This window comes from Crocuta crocuta, unplaced genomic scaffold (assembly GCF_008692635.1).
Source record: "Crocuta crocuta isolate KB4526 unplaced genomic scaffold, BGI_CrCroc_1.0 scaffold561, whole genome shotgun sequence".
NCBI classification, from domain to species: Eukaryota; Metazoa; Chordata; class Mammalia; order Carnivora; family Hyaenidae; genus Crocuta; species Crocuta crocuta.
Window position 1 is genome coordinate 1,481,154 of NW_027530529.1, and position 14,964 is coordinate 1,496,117.

The following is a 14,964-nucleotide window of genomic DNA, read 5'->3' on the forward strand; positions in this document are numbered from 1 at the left end:
TTTTTGGCCAGTACAAGTAACATGCAAGTCACTCAACTCATGCCAATGGAGCAGGGAGGTACAATCTCGGGAGAAGTGGCAACTACCTATATGTAGTAGAACAGTTTGCCTTGTTTCCTCCCCTCTCCCCCACTTTCCACTTCTACTCTCCCAACCAAATCCTCGTTGTTGGCTACAATTATGTCAGAAGAGCTGTTCTCGTATTTTCTTCCTCTCTACTCTGGGAGAGGAACTTATCACGAAAAGGAAAGAACTTACCAGAATAGGGAAGAACTTAACAAAATAGTCTATTTAACTAAATAAAAATTTTATAAGACCTCTGGATCAAGCCTCATTATCACTCCTAATTTTGTGACATGCAGAAGGAATTACATATATCATCTATCTCCGTTCTTTGGATGGTCTGAAAATTCATACCTTCAGGTGGATGAATTTCACGTATGTTTTCTTGACAAAGAATAAAGCTGCTTCTCCTCTTAAGAGAGATATATCTTTTGAGTAAGGCATTCCTTCACAATGGCTCAGGGATGTGCCAAGACCAAAGGGTACTGTTTCTTTTTTATCAAGGACAGATTTATCACTTTGTGAAGAAAGACACACAAAGGCCCTGTTCTTTCTTCTTCCTCCATATAACCTTTTTCTCTTCTCTTTTTCTTTAGGTTTACTTTCCTGTTGACCCTGTCAGATTATTATACTTCCTGCTTTCCTTTTATAACGATATTCTCCATCTCTCTAGAGAGTCTGCACACTTTCTGAGAAGCTATAACATAGCAAAGTATTCCTCTACTATAAAGACATTTACATTTGGTATACATAGAGCTGCACTTCCTTCTGATATGATATAAAAAATACTACATTCCCTAAAGTTATTAACACAACTCCTTCAAATTTCCACACCTTTTTTACTTAGGATTGACAATCCCAGAAGCATTCTTCCACCTTGTGTCTCCCCCTGGTAACTACTGAGCTACTTACTATAGAAACTATCAGTCTTTTTAGGGATCCAGTGGATATAATACAAATCATGACATAATGGTGCACAGATTGTAAAACATGGAGGGAATCACACAACCGTCTTAAGGACTAATGAGAAAAACTTGGCCGTGGGTTTGTCAAGTGATGGGTGGTAGGGGGTTAGAGTCCAAACAGGCTGGAAACAAGCAAGTTACCTAGAACATTAGCTGGTGATTACAATTCGCCCTTATGGGCTGGCATGTCTGTGGTTTATGGGAGACTGAGGCTCGCTTACAGAGCTGGGGCTGAGCAATCCCGCCCTTCGTTAGGGAAAGTGAAAATTCACAGGCTACACAGTAGAATGTCCTCTGAATTCACAAATTCGACCAAGTCTGAGCACTTCTACAGCTGCACTTGTGTTACTATGCACCTTCGGCAAACTTGAAAGAAGTGGAAAGATTTTAGTTGTGCTGAACTTTCACTCTCCTATATGATAACAATGAAGGCTACAAATAATTGTACTACATTCTTCACTAACTTCCTTAGTCTTAAACAAAACGTATTCCACTTTGGACACATCTTTGAGGCCAGAATGCTGCTGGGCACATCTTCCTCCACCGTCCATGAGTTTTTATTTGGTTTAAGTCCCACAGTTGTGCCAGCACATGTCTAGAAATAGTTTGTGCTGGTGTTTAAGTTCAACAAGCCCTGGTCTCTATTTATGACACTCCCTTTGACTCTTACTCTTTGATTTCAATCAATATACTAAAAATAAAATGCAGACCTTGAATTAAAAACCAAACAGCCTAGACAGGAACAAGGCCTTTAATACATTACCTTTTCTATGCTAATTTCAGAGACGGGGGAAAAAGTTTAATATCCCTTCCTCTAATACCTTTCTTCTTACCTCAGTATTTTTAACTAATAATGAAAAACACAAACTGAACACCTCCCTACTCAGTTTCTCATAGTCTGCTACCAACAATGGGGAAAGATTACGTATTATCAAGAGAAGAAGAATGTTCCATAAACCACAGGAAATCTGTTTGTGGTTTCAGCCTCTATGAGCTTTTGCTCTCACTGCTGACAGTATTTTGCCCTAAAACCAAAGAGGTGCAGGTAGGAAAGAGGGCCTTCCAGACTAGATAGTGTAAAGATTCAAATGGGCTGCAGGTAGCAATGGACAAAAACGGGCTTTTGCTAGTAAATGGCTAGCTAGTTGGGGAACATTTTAGATGTATTACAATGCACACTTTCAACTCGTGACATAAATACCTGAATGGTCATTAGTCCCAGGTGTGGGGAAAGTTAGCCACTCCCTTCAATCACGATTTCTGTTGGTTTGACGGAGGTTGGTTAATTAGCACCAGCCAGGGAAATTCATTACATACCCTTTGGTTGACTATTATGCCTTCCAAGTCAACTTCGCAGTGTGTACTGAATGCCCACTAATGCTTAAACTTTTATGATTTGCTAAGTAACACTGATACAATTTAAAAAATTAGAACATTGGTTGGTGATGGTGGCATCTCATCAGGGACTGTTGGCTAGTCACTTTCTCCTGATCACAGTGGCTGGAATGACCAGATCTTCTTCTCTGAAAAGCCATTTCCCTAACTGAATACTTGGGATTGGTCTGTGGAGGACTTACTTAGGGACCCAGACCCAGGGAAATATGGTATTTTGCATGTTTGCTTAGATTTGTTTTATTTAGGCCCATGATCTGTGTCCTTCAAATTAGCAAATATATTTACTAATTTGCATGTTAGTCTTATATATCCAAATGGGAGAAAACTTACAGTACTTGAAAATAGATAATCTTAAAAGCTGTTTAGTGCCATGGAGGTCATCTATCTAATCCAATTCTCTGATTTTACAGAGGGAGAAACTAAGGCTCAGAAACTGGAGACAGCTGACTGAGGTCATGCAGCTAACTAGTAAGAGAGCTGGATTTCAAACTCAGCACTATTAACTCCTTAGTCCAGTGCACTTTTCATTATAATAATGCATATCTTCATTTATTGTTTTTTGGAAAGGGGAAAGGGTGGAAAGAAAGAGAAAGGAACAGCAGCTGGAAAAATACACAATTTTACTATTTCTGACCTCTGGTCAGGCATTACAGGTATAGAGTAAACATTTCTCCATCCTTCACTTTTGATTCCCCAGGGACGGCACCTATGAAACATGCATGTCTGAATTTTTTAGATTGCATCACACCCATTGCAGAAACTCTTGCAAGCCGTTATTATAGCCTTACTAAAAGAAACACAGAACTTAGTTATTTGGCCCAAAGCCTGTTCATTCACCAATGAAAAAAAAAAACAAAGCAGGGATGAAAGCAGGCACCCTATACAAGTGGGTTGAAATCTAGGATGTTAATAAATCAATGTTATAATCTATGTCTAATACACATAGTTTAAATAAATTATGCTTTAGTAATTTAGCTCTGGGAAGCTAAATATTATAGCATGGTATAAACTATATAGGTACACTGAACTACCATTATAATGCTTTCAGTCTTCAAACTGAGACACATTACTAGAGACTTGTCGTAAGGGAAGAAACGTTCGTGACTGCAGTCTATGAGAGAATGGCCTTTTGAGGAATCTTGTGTAAGAGCATGTTTGATGTTGCAAAATACATATTTTAACATTACTGTGCTTTATCACAATAAAGATTTTATCAAAATTTAGAAGGAAAGAGAGCTTTGCACTTGTCTACTACCTGCTACCCCAAACACCGTGCTAGATATTTTTCTTAGATTATCTAATTTAATCTTCACAAGGCTGGAATAAATTACCATCTTATTTTTTATGGACTGGGAAACTAAGAATCAAAGAAATTAGGTGGTTTATTTAAGATCACATGGTCTATTACACACAGACCTAAGACTTGAACCCAAGAGTGATTCTAAAGCCACCAGACTTTCCTTTGTACAATGTCACCATCACTCTAGAGATTTAGAGAAAAACTGTTCTTTGGTTTCCCAGAAATTTCCTTAGCAAATCAAGTCACTCACTCACTACTTCTCCACCGTGCGTCTACAACTGTGCTGGGTTCAATTCATCCATCTGCCCAAGACCCAATCTATCACCAAGTAGATACTAAGTGTCTGTGGTGTCCCAGGCATTATGAGAGGCACTATGGACACAATGATGAGTGAAAAGGAGGACCGCGTGGCATAAAGAAGAGCTGTTAATTAAACAGTCATAAACATAAATGTAAAATTACAACTGTATTAATGACTATGATGATTAAGAGTTAATAGCTCTGGGTCTGAAATTTAACCTGGTACCACTGTAGTGCCTGATGGTGGTCTCTGACTCAGTCTGGAGGGTCATGGAAGGTTTCTCTGGGGAAATGATGACTGAGTAGAGACTTGGAGAAACAGAAAAATTACTTAGGTAAAGAAGATTGCTCTAGACTGAGGGAACACAGTGTGCAAAGATACTATGATGAAGAAAGCAGTGCCTGTCTGAAAACACGGAAGGGTGATGTGAATGTAGCAGAAACAGCAAAGGGGAACAGCACAGTATACCAGGCAAGAGAGACCGGAGCAGCCTGAGGATACTGGGGCCTAGCTAGAGGACAAAGGAAGGATTCTCACTTCGGTACTAAAAGCAATGGGAGGCCACTGAATGGTTTTAAGAGGGGAGATGACATGACCAGATTCACATTTTCTAAAAGCCTACACTGAAGTGGGGAGAACTGACTCACAGGAGGAAAGAGTGGACACAGGAGCAGTCAGGAAGCCACTGAAATAAACCAGGCAAGAGATGATGGTATCTTAATCTAAAAAGGTAAAAGTGGAAATGAGGAAAAGTGGATGGATTTGAGATTTATTTAGAAGTATAAAAATGACAACTTTGTAACAGCTTGAATATGGGAAGTGAGGAAGATTTCAAAGATGAGGCTAGTATATGGCTTGCACAATTAGATGGACAGGGGACACTGAAAGAAGATCAAATTTGGCAGGAGGAGGGGAGAAGAGTAGAAGTCATGGGTCAGTTTTATATTTGCTGAGATGCCTTTGAGATATATAAATGGCAGTGAGAGCTCAGCGCAGAAGTATGGATTAGAGACAGGATTGTCTCTGAGTTGTCTGCAAATAAATATTAAGCAGTGAGTACAGATGAAATCACCTGAGGAAAGAAAAGACCTATTATAGAGCCTTGAGGAATCCCAATCCCACTGGATCGATAGAAGAGGACAAATGTATATAAGAGACTGAGAAAGAATAAACCACTGAGAACAGAATGCAGTGTCACAGGAGCCAAGGGAGAAGAAAGTTTTCAAAATAAGAAAGTCATCAGTGCTGAGTAATACCAAGAGGTAAAGTAAAAATTAAGACTTTTAAAGTCTGCTGGATTTAATAACATGACAGTTATTACTGACCCTAGAAAAAGCTGCTTTAGTGGTATGATGGGTGGAAGTCACAATAGAGGGAATGAGATGTGAGCAGTAGAAGCCATGGTGGCTATAAAAAACTTATTCCCATCCTGAAGGAGAGTTTCATTTGAGAAAGCAAAACCAATACAGAGTACACAACACAGACACAATGCTACCAGTTTTACTTTCTTTACATGCTACAGAAATCCAAAAGAGGAAAGCTCAAGGTGGCTGGGTAGCCCAGGAAAGCCTATAAAGTGGCAGAGTTATTAATTAAAAAGCTTTTAACTGATTGATTGATTTTTAAATCACTGAAGTATAGCTGACATACAATGTATTCGTTTCAGGTGGACAACAGTGACTCAACAGTTCTATACATCACTCAATGCTCACTGCAACAAGAGTAGTCACCAGCTGTCACCATGCCACACGATTAACATAGAGAGACGGAGTATTTAAGAAGTGCAAAACTGAATGTCTGAGAAGTGCCGTCAGGAAATTACATGCCAACACTACCCGGTGTGTGCATGTGGCGGGCAGGGGATGAGGGAGTGGAAGCAGTATGGGATAGAGGGATAAAAAGCCAAGGCATTTGGACACAGCTGTGTTTTGTGATACAGGGTCAATACTGAATATTTTAGGATTGGATAATCTATGCCCTAGTCTCTCCTATTTTTGGGGGCTAACTTTTCAGCCAATTCTTTTCTCATAATCAATTATACCAGAGGTTGGTAGGGAGAAGAGAAAATAAGAATCATAAATCAACTGTGCACTCACTGGTTTTGGATAACGTTGTATGAAAAGGTGGGATGCGTAATCAATGTAACTTTATGACTTTGAGGTAGAATGACCGTGGAAAAGAACAAAGACTTCAGAGCCAGAGGGTGTCAGGTCTGATCACCAAGGCTGTCATTCACTACCTATGCAGGCTTGGGGAGGCAATCCATGTGTCTGAATCCCAGCTTCTCATCTGTAAAATGGGAGAAACAGGAAGTTTCTTGGCAAGTTAGAGATGAGATGTAGTGTTGCCTTACAGGAATCTATTAATCGATGGCTAATGCTGTTTTAGTAATACCATAACATATAGAGAAAACAGGTAATATATTCAAAGAGAGAACCTTGTATTCCTAAGATGAAGGCGTTTTATTCCCTTGTGGGCCCTGATCTAATTTTTCTATTGGTATTCATCCAGAGACAAGTGAAAAGCACCAGATGGCAAAGTTTAAGTTTTGGACCTTTTGTGAGTTAAACATATTTGTCTCCCAGACTTTTTACCATTAATGATATTAAGTATTTAACTATTCAGTAAGTATTTAAGGATTAAAATATATTCTTATTTTATAGTATGAATAATTTTGTAGGAGTGGGAAGAAGAAACAAAAAAAGAAAAAAAGGAAAAAGTAAACTAGAAGAATAAGAAAGTGATGTATGTTAAGGGTGCAAAAAAGGACAGAGCATAGGAGCGGCAAAAGCAGAGAAAGAGATAGGAACAAGACAGACAAAGAGAGATTCAGAAGAGAAGGGCCAGGAGAATGCGCCCAGCTCTCACGGATCCCTTGGGACTCAGCCTCCCAACTACTCTGTGGCAGCCGCGCCAGAGCACTGTGCGCCTCCTGCTCAGCCAAGCAAGCTCTCTCCCTGCCTCATCACACCTCTGCTTTCCTTTCTTGCTGCATCCCGCTGCCCCTCAGTCTCCTTATCAGTATTTCACTTGACAGCAGACCTGGCATTGTTCAACAGTGCTCTGGGCCACTTCATCTCAATTACTTAAAAAACAAAAGAAAACAAAAACACATTTACATGTGCATCTGCTAACCTAAGAAGGATCCGATGTGACAGAAATGAGGAAATATGTTTATAGAACAATGAGATCTTCTTTAGGAACACTTTTTTAGAGGTGCCTTTGAGGAATTTTATTACTTTAAGAGATGTAAAGAGTGATGGCTGTAATTCTGTAAAATATACCAGAAGATAAATGAAATTAAGTCAAGAGAAAAACCCAGACTCTGAGATGACCAACCCTGATTTATTTAGTGATTTTTCTTACTGTGTGCTGAGGGCCATCTTCATTATCCCTCATGTAGAAAGGCTTGAGTGCTAATGGATAATTAATGACGAAGACTGGTATGTTGCCACAGTGTTTCACCAGGTACTTTTCATGTTCAGTTTGCAGATCAACACCCCACTGTAATGTGAAAAAAGAACTTATCAAAGGAGAAGACAGAGCTGAAATACACAATGCAGTACCCGAAAATAACCTGTATCAGTTCCAAGGGCTTCCTCTGAGGATCAGTGATGTGTAGAGCTGTCTGCTGAGGTTACACAGATAAGTGAACCAGAGAGGTGTGTTATGAGAACATCCGAAGGCTTGGAGGGATGAAAACTGAAACCAGTAGATAAAGACTATACTTTCTGTCCCCCATCTTGGGGAGTGGCATTTAGCAGATGAATAGCATCTGCAAGAAAATAAAGCACACTTCTCACAGTGTGTAAAAACGGACTTCAGAATCATGGCTTTTATTAATATTGCCTAGAGCTTCTTCTATGGTTACTGTTCCTAAGTCACAGGAAATTAAATGATGAAAGATAATATTCTTAATATTCTGCCTTTCTCTGGCTAGATGGCTTCTCTCAGTGAATTTTTTTTAATAAAAGAGTCAATTCACATATCAGTTGCTCTGGTGAATATTTAATAACACTGTTTATCTTTTCATTCAACAAATACTAATGTGCCTATTAAATCCCAGTACCATGCTAAATACTGAATAGAGTGGTGAGAAAAATAGAGTCCCCGACTTCAAGAAGCTTCCAGGGTAGGAGACAAATATTAAAAAATTATACAAATTAACTGATTATAAATATAACAAGCATAACTATTATAACTCCTAAGAGAATCTGACTTAACTGGGGATAGAAACAGTGTATGGAATACTTTGAAGACAGAGTTATTACAGTAATTCTTAACATTATATTATTCCTGCTTGTCTGCGAATACCTTAATTATAGAAAAGAAGCTCTGGCATAGGAATAAGGACTCGCCTCTCACACTATGCACATGCCCACTGATAAATCATGTGGCCTTTCTGAACATATTACCATTCTCTTAAAGGATTTTCATCTTCCCAAATGTGGGAAACTTCTTTAGAATCCTTTAGTCACAACAATTATAAAGGATATGATTCTACTTCAAAATTATTATTTATTCTAAATATTTCACAAGGTTAAGCAAACATCAAAATAAGCTATCTAAAGATGAACAAATACTAAACACTGCTAGTAAAAGAAATAAGATTATTTTAAAAAATTCTTTTTTTTAAAGTAAGCTCTATGCTCAACATAGAGTTTGAACTCATGACCCTGAGATTAAGGGCTGCATGCTCTACTGACTGAGCCAGCCAGGTGTCCCAGTAGTCTTAACGATATATGATAAGGGCAAGAGCAGAGGAAGATATGTATAAATACTAATATAAAGGTAAATAAAAATACTACCTCTGGGGTGAAGGTGAAGTTCTGAGATGCCTGCTTTAAGATCTCTACTGCTTCAGTATAAGAAATCCTGGAAAGGAAAAGGATAAAAGCAGAGAAAAGTCAATACAATGGTATATTGTTAATTAGTCCATCTGAAAAACCACAAAGGTCCTACTCCCATATTAGCTTTGAGATCACAAATGAGTACTAAGTGGTTACTGAGTAATCAGGAATGATTAAACTAAATCATCATTGAGTAATCAGGAATTAAAGCTGATCTAATTATAGAAGAGTCTGATCAGTATGAAGAGAAACAGTCATTCAATAATCCTATTCCTGATCTACTTGCAGTGTACACAGAGGAACTAGTCATTTAAACAAGTAAAGATTTTCTCTGAATTCATGCTATGCCAATGCCTTAATAAAAGGTATGAAATATAGAGGATGAAAGAGCAAACATTTTTCCATAGTCATCATTCATTCACTCATTTATTCATTCAATATACATTTAATGAGAACGTACTATGTGCTAGGCATTATTCTAGGCACTGGAGAAACAGTAAATAAAAACAAAGCCTTTATAGAGCAGATATTCATATGTGTATGTGCACGCGCACACGCGGGTACACGTGTGTGTGTGTGTGTGTGTGTGTGTGTGGTTTGTGGTGAGTGATGGGGATGGAGGGTGGGGAGAAAGATAAACAGAAAGAATATAATGCCAGGGCTCTATTGGTGCTATGAAGAAAAATAAAGCAAGGTAAGAAGACAAAGGATGTTTGGAGGTGCTATTTTATCTTATTAAACAACATTTTTTTAATGTTATCTATTTTTGAGAGACAGAAAGAGACAGACAGAATGCGAGCAGGGGAGGGGCAGAGAGTGAAGGAGACACAGAATCTGAAGCAGGCTCCAGGGTCTGAGCTGTCAGCATAGAGCCTGATGAGGCTCAAACTCAGGAACCATGAGATCATGACCTGAGCCGAAGTTGGACACTTAACCAACTAAGCTACCCAGGTGCCTCTTGGGGGAGCTATTTTAGATAAGATGGCCAAGAAAAGACTCACTGAATTGGGGACCTGCATGACATAAGGAAATGAACCATACAAATATCTGAGGGGAAGTATTCCACGCAAAAGGAACAGTAAGTACAAAGGCCTTAAGTGAAGGAACAGTTTGGCTCATTCAAGGATCAAAAAGGTCAGTGTGCCTGTAGAATACTAAACAAGGGGAGGAATGTCAGGAAATTAGATAGGAAAGATAGTCAGAGGTCAGATCTTATGGAGTCTTTCAGGCCATAGTCAGGGCTTTGTAATATATACTAAGAATTGTAAGATTCTTTAGGAAAAAATATCATTAGTTAACCTCAGTAAGAAACTCTCAGGTCTAAAGCAAGTCAAGCCAAGCATGTTTTAATTTAACTTAATAGGTGATATATGAACATAGTAAAAAAAAAAAAAATTCAGTATGTACAAAAGAATGTACATCTCCTGTTCCATAGCCACCTGGCTCCTCTCCTGACATACAAACACTTTTGCTGGTTTCTTGTGTATCTTTCCACAGGGCTTTATATATCTATAAGCAAATATTAATATACAATCTTATTTAACAGAAGGCAGCCACAGTATACATGCCATAACACTTTTTTTTCTCAATCATATACCATGCAGATCTTTCCACATCTGTATATAAAGAAAGATCTTCATTTTTTAGAATTATTACATAATATTCCATTTTGTGGCTGTATCCCAGTTCATTTAGCTACTAATCTATTGATGGACATTTCAGCTGTTCCTAATCTTTTGCTATTAGAAATCATGAGCACATACATCAATTACAAATGATTCTACATTAATTCTATATTAATTTTGCATATGGAAAAAATGGAATTGTTGGATCAAAGTGTATTTACATTTACAGTTTTTATATATTTTGATACTCCCCAAGATACTGCTTCCCCTTTATAGTGTTCTACCAATTTAGGCCTAACTAATAAACAAAAATGTCAGTTTCCCTATGCTGTTTGTAACAGTACTTTGGACAATTAAAAACAAAATTCTACAGGGGCACCTGGGTGGCTCAGTCGGTTGGGCATCTGACTTCGGCTCAGGTCATGATCTCACCGCTTGTGGGTTCGAGTCCCACGTTGGGCTCTGTGCTGACAGCTAGCTCAGAGCCTGAATCCTGCTTCAGATTCTATGTCTCCCTCTCTCTCTGACCCTCCCCTGCTCATGCCGTCTCTGTCTCTCAGTAATAAATAAAACATTCAAAAAAAATTAAAAAAACCAAAAAACCAAAATTCTACAATAAGACATCACAAAACCTCTCCCCAAACCCCAAGACAAACCAAACAAAACCCCCAAATCCACAAATTTTATGAAGGACCTTGAGGTCAAAAAGTAACTTACTCAACACAAACTTACTCACTGAACGAAAAATGAAGATCATACCTCTCTAATAACTAACTAGAAAGAGTTGTGTATAGAGCACAAATAAAGCTTCCAAAGCTGTTTTGAGTGATTTTCCAAGATGAAAACTTCATTCAAGTTAAAATCTAGTATTACATAATAAGTAATGTCTAAGGTGAAAATGGCGATGGTGTTGGTGGTAGTAATAATTTTTAAACGAGTATTTTACAGAAGGGAAAGAGAAGGTTAGAGGAGACAGTAACTTGCCAAAAATCACCCATGCAAATAAGTAGTAAGGCTGATGTGCTGACTCCAGAGCCTAAACTTGTAACTGCTAAAATAATGCCTGAAACACTGGGGAGTTTAATCGTGCTCAATCAAAACAAACACCATGGGCTCGGAGTTCTCCCTCTGACTCTACCACTTACTGGCTACTATGTAAATTGCTTTACCTTAATGAAAACATTTTATACATTTTTGTAATGTTGTATACAACCAGTAAAAACATTAAATATTTGTACTTATAAAATAAGGGTATTGGACTAGATTGTCTAAAATTCTTTCCTGCTTAGACATTCTCCTCTATTCCACCAATTACTTGAGATGATCTACTCCTTATACTGAGAAATAAAAAAGCAGTCCGATGGGAAGCACCGGGATTTGGTGCCAGTGATATGTTACTGCTACCTTACTTCACAAAATGACTCTCTGTGTAAGTATCTCTATTCTGGATCTTCTGCCCCAATCCCCCCACACCTTAAGCTGAGGCACAGCTTTTCAGTTCAATTTACAGTTCTGACACTGGATATCCTTAATGGCTTTTATCAACTCTCTCTAGTAATTTTTTTTGTATGCACAGAATAATATTTCTTCTTCCCAAAAGCTATTTCTAAAGTACTTTGAGGAAAGAAGGAACAGACACACTGATATTGTATGATGCAGTATCAAACTACCTTCATATTTAAAGTTTTTTATTGTTGAATGAAGAAAATTATTCTGAAGCTGTTGGGAATAAAACTGCTAAGAGAAAATTATTAGCATTCTTTGACTCAAATTCACAGATAATGAAGAGCAAAAGATGGTAAGTACTATATATTTAAAAATCCTTATTGCTATGAACGAAGCTTAAAATAAATGAATTCTATTTCTTCTTGGTAAAGGCTAAATTCAATTACTACACAAGACCTTTAAATAATATATCTTCTTTTTTTAAATTTTTATATGTTTTTTTAATGGTTTTTATTTATTTCTAGGAGAGAGAGAGACAGCGTGAGCAGGGGAGGGTCAGAGAGAGAGGGAGTCACAGACTCTGAAACAGGCTCCAGGCTCTGAGCTGGCAGTCAGCACAGAGCCTGACGCGGGGCTCGAACCCACAAACCGCGAGATCATGACCTAAGCGAAAGTCGGACACTTAACCGACAAAGCCACCCAGGCGCCCCTAAATAATGTATCTTCTTAGAAAACAACTCTAACAAGTAACCAAAAATACAATGAAATCGATTTATGCATAAGAACACAAGTCACATGGTATTTTGTGTGTGTGTGTGTATGTGCGCGCACGCGCGTGTGCGTGCATGAGTATGTGTACTTTGGGGAGTGTCCTGATTCTAATTCATCATGCTTAGGTCTACTCTCATGTCCTTTCATGGCTGTTAAAATCCCTGGTTTCAAAGGCTAGCAACATCCCCTACATTTAGCATACACTCCACCTTGAGAAACCTCTACATCATGTCATTTATGTATACCCCTCTGGTGTTCAGTTTTCATTTCTAGCTCCTGGAACTTCTCTTACTTTCTAGTGAACCCAATAATGTCTTAACAATTTTTTAAATAAATTTTAATAAGCACTTTTAGATGTTTTGTACTAGGAGTATTATTTACATTATCTAGTCTAGCACAATGTTTAAGCAGTATGGTAATTTGATCCTTTAAACAATATGATAGACAAGTTACTAATTTTTTTTTTTATAAGTTCATCTACTTATTTTGAGAAAGAGAGAGGGTGAGTGAGGGAGCAGAGAAAGAATCCCTAGCAGGTCCCATAGTGTCAGCACGGAGACTGAGGTGGGGCTTGAACCCAAGAACTGTGAGATCACAGCTAAAACCAAGAGTTGGATGCTCCACGGACTGAGCCACCCAGGTACATTGACAAGTTATTACTTTACAGAAGAGGGAACGGAAGTTCAAAAAGGTTAAAGATTTACTATTAATCAAATTCATAGCTGTAATTAAATAATCATTCATGCAAATAGTTAATCATTCATCTTTTTCTCTAGATTTTAAATTCTCTAAAAGGACCAATCGTTGCCTGTATTCACTACTGAATCATTACTGACTAGCAAAGTGCCTAACTCATAGCAGGCAGCCAATAAATATTTGTTGAAAAATACTAACACATTCACTAATGGCTGATAACAAGTATAGCCAGAATTAGAATCCAGGTCCTCTGAGCCATAGAGCTTATTGTATTCACAGCCCAGAGTAAACAGTGATATGTGTTAACAAGAAAAAAACCTCAGGGAGAGGACCCTAGCCTAAAAAAGAATATTTTCAACCTCACTGCTGCTCAAATGCCATTTACTCATTCATTCAGTTATTCAATATTTACTGAGTTCCTGTTAGAGGCACTAAGCAAGCGGGGGTGGGAGGGGGGTGTTGTAACAGTAAATAAAATCAACAAGCCCCTGATCACATGGAGGTGAAAACACTACACAAATCATCACAGGTATATACATTTTAACCACAACCATGATTTGTGCTGTGGAATGGATGATGCTGGCAATGACTGATGTGACATAGCCCATGAGGTCATTTCCCAACCTCAGTATTTTACAGATCTGGACCCCAAAGCACAAGTTAAGTGATACGCGAGGATCATAAGGACAGCAGGGAACTACAGCTCCTCTAGCATTAATTCCAGTGCCTTTCGAATAACATGAAGCCCTGTGGTTGAAAGCATGAGCTCTGAAATCAGGCGAGTGAGTTTGAATCCCCATTTCATCTTCTACTTGCCGAATCTCTGAGTTGATTCTTCATCTACAGAATGGCAATAATAACTACTCACAGAGTTGGTGTGAAGATAAAATGAACTACTAATGTATGTAAAGTTTATCACCGTCTGGCACATAGCAAATAGTCAATAAAAGGTGGATTTTCTTTTCTATCTTAGATCTTATTTAGTAGATGTCTCCCTGGTTTTCTGTCCCCAGCACAGATTCCTTAGGATGCCCAAATTCTTTCCTACCTGCTTACTTACTACTTTTATCAATATATAAAGTTCAGAAGTCTTCTGTAAACTCCAGATCTGTACACTGAAACTGCCTACGCAACATCTACAACTGGATGTCTGAAAAGAATCTCAATCTTTTTTTTTTAATGTTTTTTTAAATTTATTTCTGAGAGAGAGAGAGAGAGAGAGAGAGAGAGAGAGAGAAGAATCTCAATCTTAACATGACACCTGATGATGATGATGATCCTGATATCTCCTCCCAACTTCCCCTGAGGGGGATACAACTTTCCCAGTCTCAGTTAATGACAACTCCATTTTACAACTGTTTAAGATAAAAGGCTTGAAGTCACTCTTGACTTTTTTTCTGTCTCCCAAATATTCTCAGCACATCCCGTTTGCTCTTTTAAAATATATTTATTTCTTTAAAATTTTTTTTAATGTTTATTTTTGAGAGAGAGAGAGAGAGAGACAGAGCACGAGCAGGGGAGGGACAGAGAGAGGGAGACACAGAATCTGAAG

General features: G+C 38.2%; 1 protein-coding gene across 8 annotated transcripts in view; it reads right to left on the minus strand.

The window, feature by feature from the left end:
• Positions 1-14,964, minus strand: part of NARS2 (asparaginyl-tRNA synthetase 2, mitochondrial) — a 130,167-nt gene that overhangs the window by 14,454 nt on the left and 100,749 nt on the right. For 6 of the 8 annotated variants that reach the window (XM_077767557.1, XM_077767556.1, XM_077767558.1 and 3 more), the window contains 2 exons: positions 8,833-8,899; positions 7,391-7,528 (listed from right to left, as the gene is read on the minus strand). The exons of 1 other annotated variant lie outside the window; for it this stretch is intronic. In XM_077767557.1, coding sequence (XP_077623683.1) covers positions 7,391-7,528; positions 8,833-8,899 — 205 coding nt within the window. Of the gene's footprint in view, positions 1-6,120; positions 6,314-7,390; positions 7,529-8,832; positions 8,900-14,964 lie in introns of all 8 variants that reach the window. One more of the 8 variants, XR_013335911.1, reaches the window with a different exon arrangement.